Here is a 17,834-nt window from a genome sequence, read left to right as displayed (position 1 = left end):
ATTCTTCCGGTCACATGCTCTTCTCACTTCTTGTTTTTATAAAACTCATCAACACACTGTAATGCTCCTCTGAGCCCATTTTATGTTACATACAGTTAACACCAATGATGTGTGGAACAGATGTGATGCTACCTTTTACCACAGCTTTGTGTTTAAGTGAAATATGACAGCAGACATTAATAAACCGACTCCAAGAAATAGGTTTTCCTATGGGAGGAGAAGAGTTTATTTTTAACTATGTGAACATAATGACATGTGACCTGGGTTCTCATCTATTAAAATGAGACACATTAGTGACTGCAGTTGCTGAACATTGCTGTGTTGCTTTTTTGTACTGCTACTCTGTTTTTTCTATCAAGATTCACAGAGTTAACACAGGTTTAATGCTGCTAGATGGATCACACTTAAAGCAATTAAGATGCTCAGTTGTGTGTATGTGATTTTTCTTCATTTGGCTAAATTTGAGGATCAAAAAATTGAAATGTTAGAGATACTAGGAGTCTTGTTCTTTTTTCAAATCTAAAATTATATGTCCATTTGACTTCCCATTTACGCTGTTACCTGCCAGGAGATTTTACTGAACGGTATTCTGCAAATCGTTGAAGCCAACATGAATGTGGAACCTCTTCACTTCCTGACCTTTCCAATAATTCTTGGGGCTTCAACGCCAGGAGGGGTGTCTCCTGCCTCCAGACAGAATGGTGCTGCTGGGGGAAAAAGTGTCGGTGTGCTCTGGAAGGGCAAACGGTCTGCTGGGTGCAGGGAGGAGGATGCAGAACACAGACCAAGCCACTTCCTTTCCTCTCCCTGGCATATTGCACCTCTACACTTGCCCCTGGTCGGGCAGAACTGCTGGCCCCACATGGCCAGTGGTTTCAGTGCCTCTATGTGGCTGAGGGTGGCAGAGCAGGAGGAGGAGGAGGACAGGGGCAAAGACAAGGGTGAGAAGCAGATCCTCCATCAAGACCTTTTTAGGCCTGAAGTTCATAAATATGAGCTAAAGATTCTCTGCTCCTTGTATTCCAGAGGAGCATACTGCAGCTGAGTTGCACCATGGCTCGAGGCAGGCTGGGACGAGATTGGTAGAGGAAGGCCTCGTTCATATTTTGTCCATGGGCTCCAAGGCATTGATGCTTCAAGTGTGGGCAGACTTCTCTACAGGCTCTCTCACATTCAGGTGAACTCCATCATAGAGTAAAGTCTCAACAATGTGCTTGAAGAATGGGTTACTGTTTAAGTATTCACAGTTTATGGACCTTGAAGTGTTGAAATGTGGTGTTCCCACAGAATTTGTATAGACCCAAACGATGAGATAAAAGCAGGGCTGTTGGCACAGGCAGACTCTGGCGACGGACTGCTCAGGCCAGGCCAGTGGCAGCACCTCGGCCTCACTTACGCCCAGCAGCCAGAGGGCAAGAAAAACTTCTGTGGCCGTGTAGCTGTCTGGGTGTGTGGTATCAGGTGAGGAACATGAGTAATAGCAAGAGTAAGAATCTAGCATGTTGTTTTTAAACATGGTCAATTAATGAACTTGAACTTCGACTTAAAACTACTCTTTTGATTAGGAAATGTGAGGTTTCATTGGACTATACCCTACCCAGAAAGTCCAGTTTATCATCTGACAGCAACAAGACTTTCTGCATGCTGGGCCACTGTACGTCATCCTCTGAAGAGCTGTTGGAACAGGGTGGAGGCTGGAGCATGGGCACTGTGCTTCTCTTCAATGGTAGGACTACTTTTAACCTCTCTCTCATTTATCTGTTGGCTCTTAGATACATAATCCTAATAAGATTCATCATCTAACTTAACGGGCAGATGTGCATTATGATTTAATCCTTTGTATAGTTTTATCTGTTGTCAGTGCTACTCCTCGATGGTACATTGATTACCACTTTCTCTAGATACTGCACATAAATGGGTTTGTGGTGTAGATATATTTGAAAAGAACATTTAGTCTATTTGCTGTAAAAGACTGGCTGGTGTGTTGTTATAGATTGTCCACATTCTCTTGTGAAGCATACTGAATACTTCTCTTATTGTCTCCAATTAACTGTAAATGGCTGAAACAAAACTGATGTCCTCAGACAAGTTATTACTTTACAGCTTTTTGATGGAATAATATCAATCATTTACTCATTTACTCAATATCATCATTTACTCATATTGAGCATCGATTTTTACTCACAGGATATATTGAGGATCTATTTTGGATTTTTTACGATTTACTTTTCTGGAAGTCCAAAGATGTCTAGTCAAGGGGAAAAATATAATCTAAAGCATATTTTGTGGCTTTTGAGCTGTTTGTTATTCTCACAAAATGTTTACCTGCGTATTTCAGGGTCTAGAATAGGATCTGAGGAGGCATTCTACTTGTACACCAACGGGCCTGACCTCACCTCGATCATGCCCTGCAAATATGGCAAGCCTAGTGGAACATTTTGCAAATTTGTTACTCATGAAGGGCTGAAGTTTGACCATGTACGAGAGATTCTGATGAAGAGCAAGGACTTGGACACAACAGCTTTAGTTGTAAGTCTTTCTTTACTCAGCATCCCAATAACAGCACAAAACATGCATTTATAAAATATGAAATAAACATAGATATGTTTTATTTCTGCATGACACTTAAACAGAACCCTGTACTTTGTGACTCAAGTGCTCTGTAAGCATAACAAATCCCTCCCACCACTCATTCATTGTTTCATTTCACAGTGTATGAGTTATGTACTGTTCCAATTAGTTGTCATTAATGATTCTGCATGGTAGGATGTAATTTTTCCCCAATGGAAAAAGCTATTACCATTAAGCTGCAGCTATTTCAGAGTGGCTGAAAATAGTTTTTTTCCCATTAATTGCTAACCGCTTTGTTGATAATGGCTCTGCTGAGCAAAAAGAAAAGAAGGGAAAAAGACAAGAAGAATGAAGAATTTTCCCTTCACATATTTATAACTTCTTTTGTACTCCAGCGAAGTCTAGCCCAGATCTGAATCTATGCTATAGGCTGGTTGAACTGCTTATTTAAACAAAAACATCTACTTTAAACCTAATATTATACATTTTTTAGTATAAAAAAATGACAGGTCTGCCAAAAAAAGATAAGTGTGTGGGTTGTGTTTCTGCATAGGAGAGTTTAGCAGTAGTGTATGCCCCCGGAAGTCCCAGAGTCTACACCATCTATGAGCCTGTAATCAGACTGAAAGGTCAGGCGAAGACTATGGTTACTCAGCGGCCCTTCAGCTCTAAAGAAGTGCAGAGTGTTTCCCTGGAGCCCAACGCTCTCAGGGCTCTGCTCCCCACTGAAACTCAAGGCCTGCAGAGTGTGCTGCACAAGATCGGAGGAACAGGAAGCTTTGTCTTCCTCTTTGCACAGGTGGGTTGACCCATATCTTTAATAAAGCTGTTGAGATAGGGGTTATGATATTGATGAAATGATGTGAAAGCTAGACAGATATGTTCCAGACAGGAAAAATGAAGCCAACAAATTCAAGAGCATTAATGTAGTTTTACAGATAATTCACCTGAGCAGAATCTAGAAGAATGCGTCTCATATCTTCACATGCGCACCCTCACATTGATTGGATTAGATTCTGCCTGTCAGCTTTTCCTCTGCCTGTACACCACTCGTACTCCTTTGCAACTCTTTGAGCTGAGAAACAATATAAACAGCAGAAAGCAAAGGACGGTCATTTATAATTTAAATGTCAAGTTTGGAAACCCATGTTATTTTGAAGTCTGTTCATAGCTTCGTAAAGGCTACAAATATGCAGCAGCTCATGAATCTTTCAGCACAAAACAAAGCAGTGTTATTTCCAGAAGTGTTTTGAGACTTCTTGTTTTGAAAATGTGACCTAGTAAATTACAGTATGTTACAGGCTCCCTACTTGGCCGGATGAAGAAAATCATATCAGTGTTGTTGCACTTGTAATGTTTTCCCAATAGAAATCGTAGCGTAATGTCACTTTCAAAGACAATGTTGGCTTAAGTTGTGCATTTTGTGAGTATTTACTGCATTTACTGTAGCAGGAACAGTGTGAAGTAATGTTATAGAAAGAAAGCAGCACATAAATGCATTTTCAGACCTACATTGTTGACGTTCATGCTTCTTCTCTGTGTTTTTGAAATCTGTCTTCCTTTGTCATCCTGCACTCGGGCTTTGCGCTGTCCAGACGGTGGAGCTGAGTGACTGTGAAAGGACCCAGGCTCTGGCCCTGCGGGTGCTGCTCTCTTTGTCCAAGTTTAACCAACACCGTATCCACGAAATGGACTGTTACTATGGTTACTCTATGATCCACCAGGTCCTCATCAAGTCCAAATGCATTGTGGGATATCATATGCTGAAAGTGAGTCACACTTTGAAATCTTTGCTGGCTTCTGTTCCCAGAACCACTACTAATATGTGCAATGAAACGTATTCATCATCACTTTACCATGAATCCAATCCAGCCTGACACACTGGTGCCTCTCTGAGCCAGTGACGGTGACCCTGCTGTTACTTGACCCTCTGGCTGTGTCTGTAATTGAGCTGTGTGGCAAGTGTGTGTGCTGAAATAGATTCTGATTAACTTGATAAAACACTGAACTCCTGCAGAGTCACACAGCACCTCTGATTGCCTTTCTTGTTCTAGGCTTCTAAATATAGTATTGTATAGATAGATAGATACTTTATTGATCCCGAAGGAATCCTGTGTGCTGCTGCTGTTGTTGTCATTGTTCTTGTCATTTTTGTCGGTATTCTGCACCCCTGCCCAGATTACTTTTGATGAGTTTTTGAACATCCGACAGCTCAGTCTGGACGTTTTTTCTCCGGTTTTCACCAAGAGTAGAAGCTGTTTGGACATTTTAGCTGGTGGAGCAGCAGCTGTTTTCAGGACTTGGAGACGCTGAAGAGGGCTGGTGCCCTTGTAAGGCTACAACGCCGGGCTTACCGAACTTCACTCCCAGCCATAGATCTAGCAAATCTCCATTCCCTAGCGAACCGCTGCTCACCAATCAGACAAACTAACTTTAAATGTTCTGCAGCGTTGTGTTTTGTAGAGATGTGGCTTAATGAGTCGATCCCTGATGAGGCTGTTCAGCGGCCAGGATTTCAGATCGGACTGTGTGAAGGAATTATCTGGAAAAAAGAGAGGAGGAGGCATCTGTTTCTACATTAATGGAAGTTGGTGTAGGGATGTCACAATGCTAGAGAGAATTTGTAATATGGACTTAGAGGTATTATTCATTAACTGTAAACCATTTTATTCTCCTAGAGAACTTTCCTTGTTTGTCCTGGTTGGTACATATATTTCGCCACAGGCCTGCATTAGAAATGCGTTGCAGCTCCTAGCCAACCGGATAACAAGTATAGAACGGAAACACCCAGATTCCCTGCTCATTATCCTGGGGGATTTTAACAGAGCAAACCTTACCCATGAATTGCCCAAATACAGACATGTCAGTTATCCCACCAGGGACAAAAACACACTGGCCCGTTGCCATACTGTTATTAAGAATGCCTATCACTCTGTTCCCTGTGCAGCTTCTGGGCTTTCAGACCATTGCGTGATCCACCTCATTCCCACTTAACAGACAGAAACTTAAAGCTGTGGTCAAAACAGTGTGAAGATGGACTGAAGAGGCAAAGTCAAAGTTACAGGCCTGCTTTGACTGTACAGACTGGGGTGTTACTATACTGACATTGTGGTATCATATACTGTATCAGCTTCTGTGAGGACATGTGTGTGCTCATTAAGACTCTCTGCACATGCAATAACAATAAACCTTGGTTCACAGTGAAGCTCAGACAGCTCCGTCATGCCAAATAGGCAACCTATATACAGGTTCCCTGTATAACCAGGCTAGAAACACACTGGCAAAGGAGAGGAGTAGCAAAGAAGGGCTACTCTGAAAGCCTGAATGAGCCGATGTCAGTGTGGAGGACCCTACGGAATATCACCAGTTACAGGAGACCCTCCTGTTGTGGAGAGCTATTAATTGGCTGACGAACTGAATGAGTTTTATTGTAGGTTTGAGAGGCAGAACTCTACACCCCTCTCTCACCCTCTCTGGACCCGCAACCTGTAGCTGCTTCCCCCAGGACCACCTCTCCCCCTTCAGCCCACCATCCCTGAGGGTCTGTGAAAGAGATGTGTGCTTTTTTTAAAAAACAAAAACAATAAGGCAAGCCCAGACAACATGACCCCCTCCTGTCTGAAAGTCTGTGCTGACCAGTTGGCTCCCGTTTTTATGCAGAGTATAGTTCCCTCCTGTTTTAAATGTTCCACCATCATTCCAGTTCCCAAGAAACCCTCCATGAGGGAAGTGAATGACTACAGACCTGTCGCCCTGACATCTGTCTCTCATGAAGTGTTTTGAGAGACCGGTGTTGGCCCACCTGAAGGCCATCACAGACCTCCAGCTGGATCCCCTGCAGTTTGCCTACTGAGCAAATAGGTCAGTGGATGATGCAGTCAATATGGCACTGCATTACATCCTGCAACATCTTGACTCACCAGGGACCTATGCACAGATCCTATTTGTGGACTTCAGTTCGGCATTCAGCACCATCATCCCAGATGTCTTCTACTCCAAACTAACCCAGCTCGCTGTGCCAGTCCTCACCTGTCAGTGGATTACCAGCTTCCTACCAGACAGGAAGCAGCAAGTGAGGCTGGAGGAAAACCACATCCAACTATCAGCACAGGTGCCCTTCAGGGATGTGTGCGCTCCCTGTTGTTGTTCTCACTCTATACCAATGACTGCATCTCAGAAAACACCTCTGTAAAAATCCTGAAGTTTGCAGACGACACAACAGTCATCGGCCTCATCCAAGACGGTGACGAGTCTGCCTACAATTGGAAGGTTGAACAGCTGGCCCTGTGGTGTGGTCGTAACAACCTGGAGCTGAACACGTTGAAAGCAGTGGAAATGATAGTGGATTTTAGGAGGAGCTCCCCCACCCAATATCTGCTCATTGTACTCAGCAGCACTATTTCAGTCATGGAGTCCTAGAAGTTCCTGGGCTCCACAATTTACAATTTCCTGGGCTCCACAATCTCTCGAGGCTTGAAGTAGACTACCAACATCAGTACCATCATCAAAAAGGCACAGCATAGGATGTACTTCCTGTGTCAGGAGCTGTTCTCTGCTCATACATCTCTGTCTGGTTTGGCTTGGCAACCAAACAGGACAGGAACAGACTCTAGTGAACAGTCAGGACTGCAGAGAAAATCATCGGTGCCAGTCTGCCCTCCATGGAGGACCTGTACACCTCACAGTGCAAAAGGAGGGCAGAGAAGATTTCTACAGACCCCTCTCACCCTGGACACAAACAGTTTGAACTCCTTCCCTCTGGACAGCGCTACAGGTCACAGTACGCCAAAACAACCAGACACAGAGACAGTTTCTTCCCTGGGCCATTACACTTATGAACAGTTGGTCTATGTTTAAGGGTATGGCAGGATTCTGTACACATCACTGTACAACAACATACAGATGTACATTAGTTACAGTAGCTCTTTTAAATTGTATATTTGTATGTGTGTAGATCTTTGTTTTTTACTTGTGGTTTTGGCTTTGTTCTATTTTTATATTGTTGTGCACATCAGGGGCCATTGGACTGGAGGTCAAATTCCTTGTATTTTTGATAATACCTGGCACTAAAGTTTATGCTTATGCTTGCTTATAAAGCTCAGTCTACTAGGCGCCCAGAGGACTGCAAGATTTATGACCACTGCAGTGAAGTTGGGTGTAAATTATAGCTTTGATCAATACAGACAGGGCTGCTCAGGGAGTAAATGCCATTGGTTTTGATGGAATGATAAGCACTCCAAAAAATTCACGGGTAATTTATAGATATTTCTTCTGGCTGATATTTGGCACTGTAAGACTTTTTTTTCTGGAGAGGCAGTGATTATCAATACAGTATGTTGATGTATGTGTCTGATTAAAGTGAACAGCACTCTCATGTTATTAGAGAAGTACAGTAGAAGTAGTTGTATTTCTGATGTGGTGGCCAAACTGTGTTTCTGTAGACTCTGCTGGATGGATGCTGCAGTGGGCCCATCCTTGTCCTGGGGGATGACAGCCAGTTTCGTTTGGACACAGAGTCCATTGCAGTGGTGCAAGACATTAGGCTTCTGTCAGATATTCTGTTGGACTGGAAAATCTGGGCCAAGGCTGAGGTAAACATATACATCTCTACTTCCAGAATGATGATTATTAGAAACTAAAATAAAGACAGCACATAGTGTCAAATAACAATTGTGAACTGAAATATAAACTGAGTTTTAAATATTATTTAAGACAGCACATAGTGTCAAATAACAATTGTGAACTGAAATATAAACTGAGTTTTAAATATTATTTGTCCATGATCTGGTATTTTGTTGTTTGATAGTAAGAGTTGAGAATACAGTAGTACACAAAAGTGAGAATAGGAAATACTTCTACTGCAGCAGCAGCTCTGCAGTAGTTATGGGGGTGGTATTACTGATTTTGCACATCTAGTTTCTCCAAAGGTCTGCTAATTCCAGAAAGCCCAAAACATCATTGCCTAATGATGAACTGATAATACATTTATAGCCTACACCTCAGAAACTATTCTCAGTGGTCACATGCTCAGTTTTTATCATACCATACAATCCAAAAACTGAATCTTAAAGGTGTTAATTGACTGGTTAGGTATGGTATTTTTAAAATCTGATTTTATTATATGTGCATACACACACACACACACACACTGAACCCCACTATTAGGTGATGAAGAAGCATCAAGAATGTTTGACTCATTGGTGTCATTCCCTGTGTTGTTTCTGTCAGTGTGGAGTGTGGGAAACACTGCTTGCTGCCTTAGAGATTCTCATTAGGGTGCACCACCCTCATCAGGTCTTCAACATCCGTCAGTTCCTCAAAGCTGAAGTAGTGCATCGATTCCTGCTCACCTGCCAGGTCTTACAGGTAGGCAACTATCATGAAATGGCTGCTATGGTACCCTTCCTATTTTCAGAGACCAGTTATGACATTGTGTTTGTCTAAAGGAGCATCGGGACGAGTATCTGACCACCATTCCACAGGAAGTCTGTTCATCTTTTGTCAAGATCATCCAGGAGGTGCTCGGGTCTCCACCAGACATGGACCTGCTAAAACTGATCTACAACTTCCTGTTGGCTGTTCACCCACCTACCAACACCTATGTCTGCCACACTCCATCCAGCTTCTACTTCTCACTACACATAGGTAAGGAAGTAGTGCAGTTGAAAGCAGCATAGCTGTGTCAAAGTGCCAATAATTTAATGCACTTGCTTTTGATGTCTGTGCTTGTCAGATGGAAAGCTGTACCAGGAGAAGGTGCAGTCTATTATGTACCTGAGACGCTCCAACAGTGGAGGAAAGTCTGCCAGCAGCTCTGTGGTGTCCCTCTCCCCTGCTGTCCTCACTGATGCTTCCCATGAAGGTACAGCTGCTTCAGCTATATTACACTGACCTTAAAGAACTCCTCACACAGTGAAGATAATTAAATACTGTACAGCCTTTCAATGTGTTGCTTTGATAGACATTATAAACATTCATAGGTGAGCACTGCTTATATAAAAGCAAGGAAATTTTGCTTAGCATGTTTAGTGCTAAATCGGCCCTGTTTTTATCTCTGTGCTGAATTACAGTCACCAGTTTTATTTTATGTACCTAAAGTAAACATCATTACTTCTAGGAAAAGGCTGACTCACGAGTATTAGGTGGTTATATGTTTGTCAAGCTTCCTCTGCTTTTTGCTTAAAAAAAAAACAAAACCTAATCTATTGCTGCTAACAGCGGGTCCTACAGAGCACCTCTTTATTATGTTAAATATCTTTTTAACTATTTCATTTTATCTCTTTTGTCTGAGCTTGTATTGTTCTACTCAGTTTTATGTTTGGCTGTATAAATGAAAGAGATTTTACTGTAATTTGCAACAAAACAATGAGACTTTTTTTTTTTTAAACATCTGACATTTCCTGCACTTGGTTGTTTTACTTGTTACCACATTTAAATGTGCAGTTTTGTAAATGAACAGCCAAAATTCTGCTCTGCCACCTCTTGTTACTCATCACAGCCACATGTGTATCAGTATCGCTGTTTGCACTGCAAGTGTTATATAGTGTCCCTGCATACAAATAGGCACTTTCTAGTTTTCAGTTATCAAGTCTGATGATTTTTAAGCATTGGATCATTTTGTTTTGTTTTCCAGGCCCCTCCCCTGAACTTGGAGGTGATGATCAGTTGTTACGCCCACCTAGTTTTTCATCATCTCCATACTCCTCCCCTCTGCTAACGCCTCGACACCAACACGGAAGCTCAAATGAGGCAGGTGAAGGTGACAGCATTTCCCTCACCAGTCAACAGACTCTGGGCAGCACAGAGACCCTCAAGAAGGGCATATGTGATGAGCAGCTGCTCAGCAGCTGTGAATCCGCCAAAACAATCTGTGACCCCGTGGGCATAGGTGAGGCAGGAGCTCAACGCCCTCCTTCCATCAGCGTGGAGGAGGAGCGGGATGAGGCAGCAGAGGTGGACAGCCTGGCAGAAGGCAGCATTGGGGTCGCAGAGTCTGAGGACAGGTCTGACTGGGCCAATGATGAGGCGCCACGCCGCCCTGACAGTCTGAAAGGCATCCAGTCATTCCAGAGAAGCCACAGCAACCTGACCAGTCTTGGCCTCGCCTTCCCAGCTCCAAATGGCTCGTTGACAGTCAGCCGTTGGCCCAATGCAGCTGACCGAGGCTCCATGCCTGAAGACTGGGAGAGCTACACCTACTCTCCTGGCTATGAGAGGGCCCAGAGCAAGACCGACTCCAATGACAAGTATGCTAATACAGTACTCTAAAGCATAATTGAATTTCAGATTACAATATTACTGTGTATCAGAAATATTCATAAGATGATTTAAATGAATACTCCGTTTCCTCACTAATTATATTTTATTAGATTATTAGATTTTTGTTATACTTTAGTCAGCCCATACCAAACCATGGCCTATAAATGACTTGTAGTGAACATTAACGGTCTCTTTATAAACATTTTATTTATGTCCATGTGGATTATGTACATAACTAAAAAAGATAAATACCTTAACTACTCGGCAGCTTTCCTTTGATAGAGATATCCTATGATTTGCAAAATCGTCATGGTTATGGTTATGGTAACAATCCTCCTTAACCTAGGAAATGATCTTGACAGTTTTAGTTTACTACTGCCTGCCAGCCAGCTGCTGAGTGTAGATAACAGGAATCTTTAAAGGGATTTGTTCATTGTTGTCCTGTTATCTCAAAAGCCATCCTTGTGTTTTGTTAAACACTGTATCACAACAATTTTACAATTAACAGTATCACAATTATAGCACAAAAATGCATTTTTTTAAATTAACATATAAAGCGTTTTTTTTATTTTATTTTAATATACCTGAACATGTCATTTTGAGATCAATGACAGAAGGAATTTTGCTAGTTGATATTCCGCCCTGAAGTCTAATCTGTGTGTTTCAGGTCCAGCACGGAGGACTGCCTGGTGCTGATCTGCTGTGGACTCTATGATCTTCTGAGAGGAGTTTTGCTGCTGTTGCCTGACCTCATGCTTGAGGAGGTGATGGACAAAGTCATCCAGCCAGAGGCCCTCATTGTCCTGGTCAACCACTCGTCACCTCTTATCCAACAAGGAGTCATGAAAGTTGGTTCAGTATCTTACTTAATCAGTATCATAGACAGTAAAGCAGGTGAATTTGATTTAACACCAGAAGCAAGCACACAGTTCACAGCAAGTGAAACTGTCATATACAGTAAAAATCATTTATAGACAATTCCAAAAAGATAGAGATAGTATCACTATCAATATCAATAATTCAACTCTTGCATGACAGCAAATAAGTGCCCAAAATGTCAAGCTGTTGCTTTAATTATCCAGTTAAAAATTTTATCCCCTCTGCCTTAAAATTGTAGGAAAAAAGACTGTACTCTGAAATATGTGCTAGTGTGTTCACAAATTACATTCTGAAGATACCTCATATTATTTTGTATCTCTCTCCCAGCTGCTGGACGCTTATTTCAGCCGAGCCCTCAAGGAGCAGAAGGAGAAGTTCCTGAAAAACCACGGCTTCTCGCTGCTGGCCAATCAGCTGTACATCCATCAGGGCAGCCAGGGACTCGTTGAATGCTTCCTGGAGATGCTTTTTGAACGGCCAGTGGGCCTGGAGGAAGAGTGAGTGCACAGACAATATACATCTCAAACCATGTTCTATTTTTTTGATTGTAAAAATGTCTGCTATTTAAATAAAAATTTGGTGCACACAGAGTATTTATGCACATTTTACCATTGTTTTTCTTTCCCGTACTGCTTTCCAGTCTAGACTTGGATGAAATGGAAAATATCTCACCCTTCAGAAAGCGCTGCATCATCCCAGTGTTAGGTCTTATAGAGAACTCCCTGTATGAGAACTCCTTGGTGCACAACATCCTGTGTATGCTGCTGCAGCTCCTCAATGCCTGCCCCAAGCTGGCAGACATCCTGCTAGACCATGGGCTGCTCTACGTGCTCTTTAACACCTTCTCCACGCTCAATGGAATGGAGAATGGGTATGGCACAGAGGATGATTGATTCAAACACCTCCATGGGTTCATAGATTTTGTCTTGAACCTTTGAGCCATGAATTAAATCATTAATCCCTTTACTGTTCATCGATCTGACATATAGGAGTGGGAGACTCACTTGCTCTGCTTCATATTTTCTTGTTTTCCTCCCTCTGCAGTATTCCCCTGAATGACTACAAACTCCTGGTGTGTGACATCCAGCAGCTGTTAGCGGCTGGTGATAATCCCTTCCTGCAGTTTTCCCCTGAATGACTACAAGCTCCTGGTGTGGGACATCCAGCAGCTGTTAGTGGCTGTGCCTATCCACTCCTGCAGCTCTTCAGGGTCCCAGTACTTCCGCATCATCGAAGACCTCATTACCTTGCTGGGTTTTATGCATACCAGCAAGATGTGTCGCACACAGGGTGAGAGCTGGATTTCATATGCCAAATAAAATGTTTTCCTCTACTTTCCTGTGAGGTTCTGCATGATATCAAGCTGCCAAGCTTTGTTGCAGAAAGAAATTGTCATGCCATTATCTACAAAACTCATTTGAGAAAAAAATACAATTTGACAAATATCTATCTTCTCACTTAATGGGTTTCTCTCCTATGTCTCCTAATTTTGCCCAGTCTCTTTCCCAGTAGTATTGTTTCTTTGCTATTTTCCTGATCTGATATAATCATTGTGTGATCACAGAAAACAAAGGCATTATGGCTCTGTACATGGCACATTTTAATTTTGGTTGGTTATATTTCAGTAATTAATCATTTGTTCTTCATTGTCTTTTCCCAAGTGAGATTCAGTAGACGTTCTTAACTGTAAACATTTCTAAGTTGATCATTTGAAATTGATGAGTGCCACCTTGTCATGGGAAGATGTGTGTTTGAGTGATGTGTTGCTTGATGCCTGATCAGGTTAAATTCTGAAGTTCATTGTCTTGTTTTGTTCCCTAGAGATGGCAGTGGCTTTGCAGTTCCGTGTCCTTCAGTCAGCAATTGAGTTCATAAGGACCACAGCCAATCAGGAACCTCAGAAGCTGAGCAGTCATGTTAATGCACCCAGCTCTCCACATCATGCCATCTTTCAGAAGCGCAAGAGTATCGCGGGTGGGTATTTCAAACTGATGCAGCAGTAAAAACCTGCTCATCAGTTTTTCTGGTCCTACTTGTAGAGGAAGATTTGACCACCATATGTTTTCAAGCATTTCGTTGCTCCACTCTCACCTTCCTCTTCTTATCCCGATCTAAAGGTTCCATTGCCATGAAAGACTCCATTATCCCCCGCATCCCCAGACAGTACTGCTACTACTATGGCCAGGTCCCCCTGTCCCCTCCCTTCAGCTTCCTGTCCCAGGATTCCCCCCTCCCCTCCCCCCTAGGAGCTCCATCCTACATGTTCCACTGTGATGCAGGTAGCTCCAACTGCGGTCCACAGCAGAGAACATCCTCCCAGTCATGGGGCATGTCTTCCACTTTTGCAGTGAACTCACCCTTTCCCCACTCAGATTAATTTGCCCAGTACCCTTGTGTGCTACTGGTGCCTTTGTGTGGGAATGTTTGAATGCTTAACTAAATCGGTGTTAAGCATTTCAGAACGGATTGCATTTTGATCAGGGAATCTTTCTAATCTTTTCTGTGTTCAGTGATATATGAGACATTTGCATAAACTTGTTCTGAACTGGAAATAAAAAAAAAAAAGCGTGTGCTTTTGCTCCACAACTGAGCACATACTGTACCAATATTGTGTTTGTAGGCCGGCGCCGGTTCTCTCTGGCCCAGACTGACTCTCTCCTAATGCGGATGCGCTCTGTAGCCAGTGACGAGCTAAACCAGATGATGCAGAGGAGGATGAGCCAGGAAAACCCTATCCGAGCTAGTGAGACTGAGTTTGTTCAGCGACTGCAGAGGCTTGTGGTTCTTGCTGTCAACAGACTCATTTACCATGGTAAAAAAACTTGTTCTTGTTCTTCATATGTATCCTAATAGTCTTTGTTTTCTCCTCTGCTTGGCATGTGCATAAACTAAACTAGTTCTCTTTGTATGTGTCTCTCGCTTCAGATGTGAGTCAGGACTTATTTGACCTCCTGAATATTCCAGAGTCCCCAGACCAACAGCTTTTCACACCAGATCCAGGTGATCAACCACAGGACGAGAGTGGCTCCACCTCTGCCCCTCACTCTCCCACTCCCTTCACCCTGCCTCCTGCCAGCAAAAAGAGCTTTCAGAAAGACATCCTCAAACTGATGATGGATGGGATCAAAATCAGCCAGGTATAATGAAATTTGAAAGCGAGCTTTTTTAAGTTATAAAGAGCTAATTTCTTTGTGAGACCATATGTTGATGGTTGTGATTTCACAGGGCAGCACAGGTCGGGGCGGAGCCCCACATCAGCAGTGGCGAAGGATCCTATGGTCATGTCGAGACACTTTTCGGGTCCAAATCGGCCGCCTGCTGGTGCACACACTTAGCCCTGCACGTCCCCTGTCTGACAGAAAGGAGGCACTAGAGTTTGTGTTTGATCCCAGACATTTGGATATTCTCAAAGAGAGTCTCAGCCCTGGTCTAGAGGTGAGTGTGAAGGAAAGACTTGGATCCAAATCATTTTTAGTGTTTGTTAATGAGTATACAGTATATTAGCTTTGTTTGTCATTTTCACTCCTCCAGACATATTTTCCAAGTGTTGTCAGGTCTTGGTTCTAAAATGACTCTGACAGATGTTTTCATTTTCTTCCTCAGCCCCCTTACATTATCATTCTCTCACTCCTCTCAGGCTTTACTGATGTTTAACTAGCCATATAAGGCTTCTTTCCTTTCCATCGCTGTATGTGACTTGCTTCAGACTAAATTCAGGCTAAATTTTTTATCTGTCATTTCTTTTTCTCTCTGTCAATCAGCATGGACCAAAGTTGTCACTCTACCTGTATGAAATGCTCCATGATCACAAGGACAGCCTCACCAAAGACGAACAGAACGCTGTGGGTGTGTTTATGACCTCGCTCAAGCTTTGCGGCCATCGCTGCATTCCACCCAGTGCTCCACACAAGCAAGAGCTGCTCAAGGCAATAAAAGAGGTAAGTCCTGCGAAGACAAGCAGTTACTGTTAAAGGGAAAGAAAAAAAAGCATGTAAGCCTTTTTTTAAATCAAATCTTACTTGTTTGTTCGGTTCAACTGCAGTAAATGTCAACTTTTTGTGCAGATGTATCCATACAGTAAAATCTTTCAGGCTTTCTTTTTAGCAAGAAAAATGCATGATTTTGTTTCCTTTTAACTTTATATACACAGGAAAAAAGCAAGTATGAAGCAGAAGAAAAAACAAGCAAAGTGGCATGGGAGAAGAAAATGGCCAACACTCAGAGGAAGTGAGTTGGGGGGTTTTCTCTGATGTGGAATTGATGTGCAGTGATAGTTGTATCTTTGTTCCACTTTTTTATTCAAATCATTCTTTCCTATTCCCCTGCAGTCTTATCCAGAGGCTGGATGGAAAGTCAAAGGACATTTCCAAGATTGCAGCTGATGTCACTCAGAATGTGTCTCTGCGGCAAGGCATGGAGAGGAAGAAAGTCATCCAGCACATCAGGGGACTCTACAACCCCCCCCCCCCCCCGCCACTGGCAGGAACTGGTGCAACAACTCACACATGACCGGTGGGCATGGAAATTTATCTCTTACATGTATCAGAACAAGTTATAATACATTATTATGATCATGATGGGAGAATGGGAGCTAGTAAAAACCCGGACCCATGGTTAAATGACACTACCCATGCCCTGTGGAGACGTTGTAGACAGGCGGCGCGTAAATGGAGGAAGGATGGCCTGCACGTCTAGTCTTCTATCAGAAAGCTGTAAAAGATGCTAAAACTCAATATCTTTCCAATATTATCTCAAAAAGCAGTCACTGTCCCAGAGTTCTTTTCGGTACCATCAACTCAGTTATAAATCCTGTTACTGCTCTGGCCACCGAGGGGTCGGTCCAAACCTGTAATAAGTTTCAAAAGTATTTCATTGACAAAGTCTGTGATATCAGACAAAGTATTTCCAAGTTCCCATTTTCTGTACCACCAGTTTCTCCTGTACTTTACACTATGGAAACCTTCATTTTAATCTCTCTGCCTCAACTTAAAAAATATGTGGTGCAATTAAAGCCTGCTTCCTCCCCATGGATCCTGTCCCAGCCAGGATAATGAAGGAGGTAATTGACGCTGTGGGCCCCTCGCTGGTCGCGTTTTTAAATTGCTGCTTAAGGCTGGGCGCAGTCCCCACTGCCCTTAAGCATGCTATAGTGAGCCCGCTCCTGAAGAAGCCGAACCTGGATCCTTCTCTGCCGTCTAACTTTCGCCCAATTTCTCTGTTGCCTTTTCTGTCTAAGGTTATTGAAAAAATAGTTCTGACCCAGTTGCAGTCCCATCTGGATCGGCTGGATGCAGTCAATAAATTTCAATCAGGCTTTAAAACTCGTCATAGCACTGAATCGGCTCTCTCATACGTATTTGGCACCCCTCCCCCAAGACAAGAGCTGAGAGGTTACTCACGTTTGTTGCAAAAATTGCAAGTTCTGCAGGACATCTCCACGTTGTAGGAATCAGTGTATTGGTGGTTCGGGCAAACCTCACAATAAATTTTACAGGAGTTTTCTGGACGCCCGCGATTCATATGATATCCTAGAATATACAGCGTTGATTTACAGTTATAACCTGTTAGCATCAAAACTATGAAATGATTCATGGTGAAAAGATCGATGTACCTGGTCGGCACTTGTCACAGCAAAACTGTTGTGTCGTCACCGGCCATGGATATTGGTTGTCATTGCACTGACCGATGACATTCAGATTTATGTGCCACTGACACTGGGTGACAGTGGTGCACTTATCCTGCTGGAAAATTGCATACGTGACATAAAACTCTGGCTATCGCAGAATTTTCTGCACTTAAATGAGGACAAGACAGAATACATTGTGTTCAGCCCTGACTCTGCTGCTGTGGTACCTAGTTTAGGTGCCCTAGCACCTGCATGCACTGGCATTGTGAGGAACCTTGGAGTCATTTTGGACAGTGATTTTAATTTTGATAAGCAGATCAGATCCGTGGTTAAAACCAGTTTCGTGGTTAAAACCAGTTTTTATCATTTGAGGCTCTTAATGAAGGTGAAGCCTTTTTTTTTATCGTATGCCGATTTAGAAAAAGCCATCCATGCCTTCATTACCTCGGGCCTTGACTATTGTAATGCCCTCTATGTTGGAATCTCTCAGTCTCTTCTG

The 17,834-nt window shown here is 42.9% G+C and overlaps 1 protein-coding gene across 1 annotated transcript in view; it reads left to right on the top strand.

Moving 5' to 3' along the window:
• The window catches only part of lyst (lysosomal trafficking regulator), a 59,364-nt gene that overhangs the window by 33,443 nt on the left and 8,087 nt on the right, over positions 1-17,834 (top strand). The window contains 24 exon segments of the mRNA XM_020601191.1: positions 569-941; positions 1,027-1,177; positions 1,288-1,461; positions 1,566-1,726; positions 2,339-2,529; positions 3,125-3,370; positions 4,167-4,340; positions 8,013-8,162; positions 8,800-8,937; positions 9,018-9,216; positions 9,305-9,433; positions 10,205-10,817; positions 11,498-11,678; positions 12,037-12,206; positions 12,350-12,580; positions 12,833-12,999; positions 13,531-13,683; positions 14,330-14,521; positions 14,635-14,846; positions 14,935-15,144; positions 15,471-15,647; positions 15,860-15,936; positions 16,038-16,169; positions 16,171-16,221. Of these exon segments, the coding sequence (XP_020456847.1) occupies positions 569-941; positions 1,027-1,177; positions 1,288-1,461; positions 1,566-1,726; positions 2,339-2,529; positions 3,125-3,370; positions 4,167-4,340; positions 8,013-8,162; positions 8,800-8,937; positions 9,018-9,216; positions 9,305-9,433; positions 10,205-10,817; positions 11,498-11,678; positions 12,037-12,206; positions 12,350-12,580; positions 12,833-12,999; positions 13,531-13,683; positions 14,330-14,521; positions 14,635-14,846; positions 14,935-15,144; positions 15,471-15,647; positions 15,860-15,936; positions 16,038-16,169; positions 16,171-16,221 (4,652 nt within the window).

Source organism: Monopterus albus, unplaced genomic scaffold, assembly GCF_001952655.1.
Source record: "Monopterus albus unplaced genomic scaffold, M_albus_1.0 scaffold3.1, whole genome shotgun sequence".
Lineage (NCBI taxonomy): Eukaryota > Metazoa > Chordata > Actinopteri > Synbranchiformes > Synbranchidae > Monopterus > Monopterus albus.
This window is presented reverse-complemented; position numbering and strand designations above follow the sequence as displayed.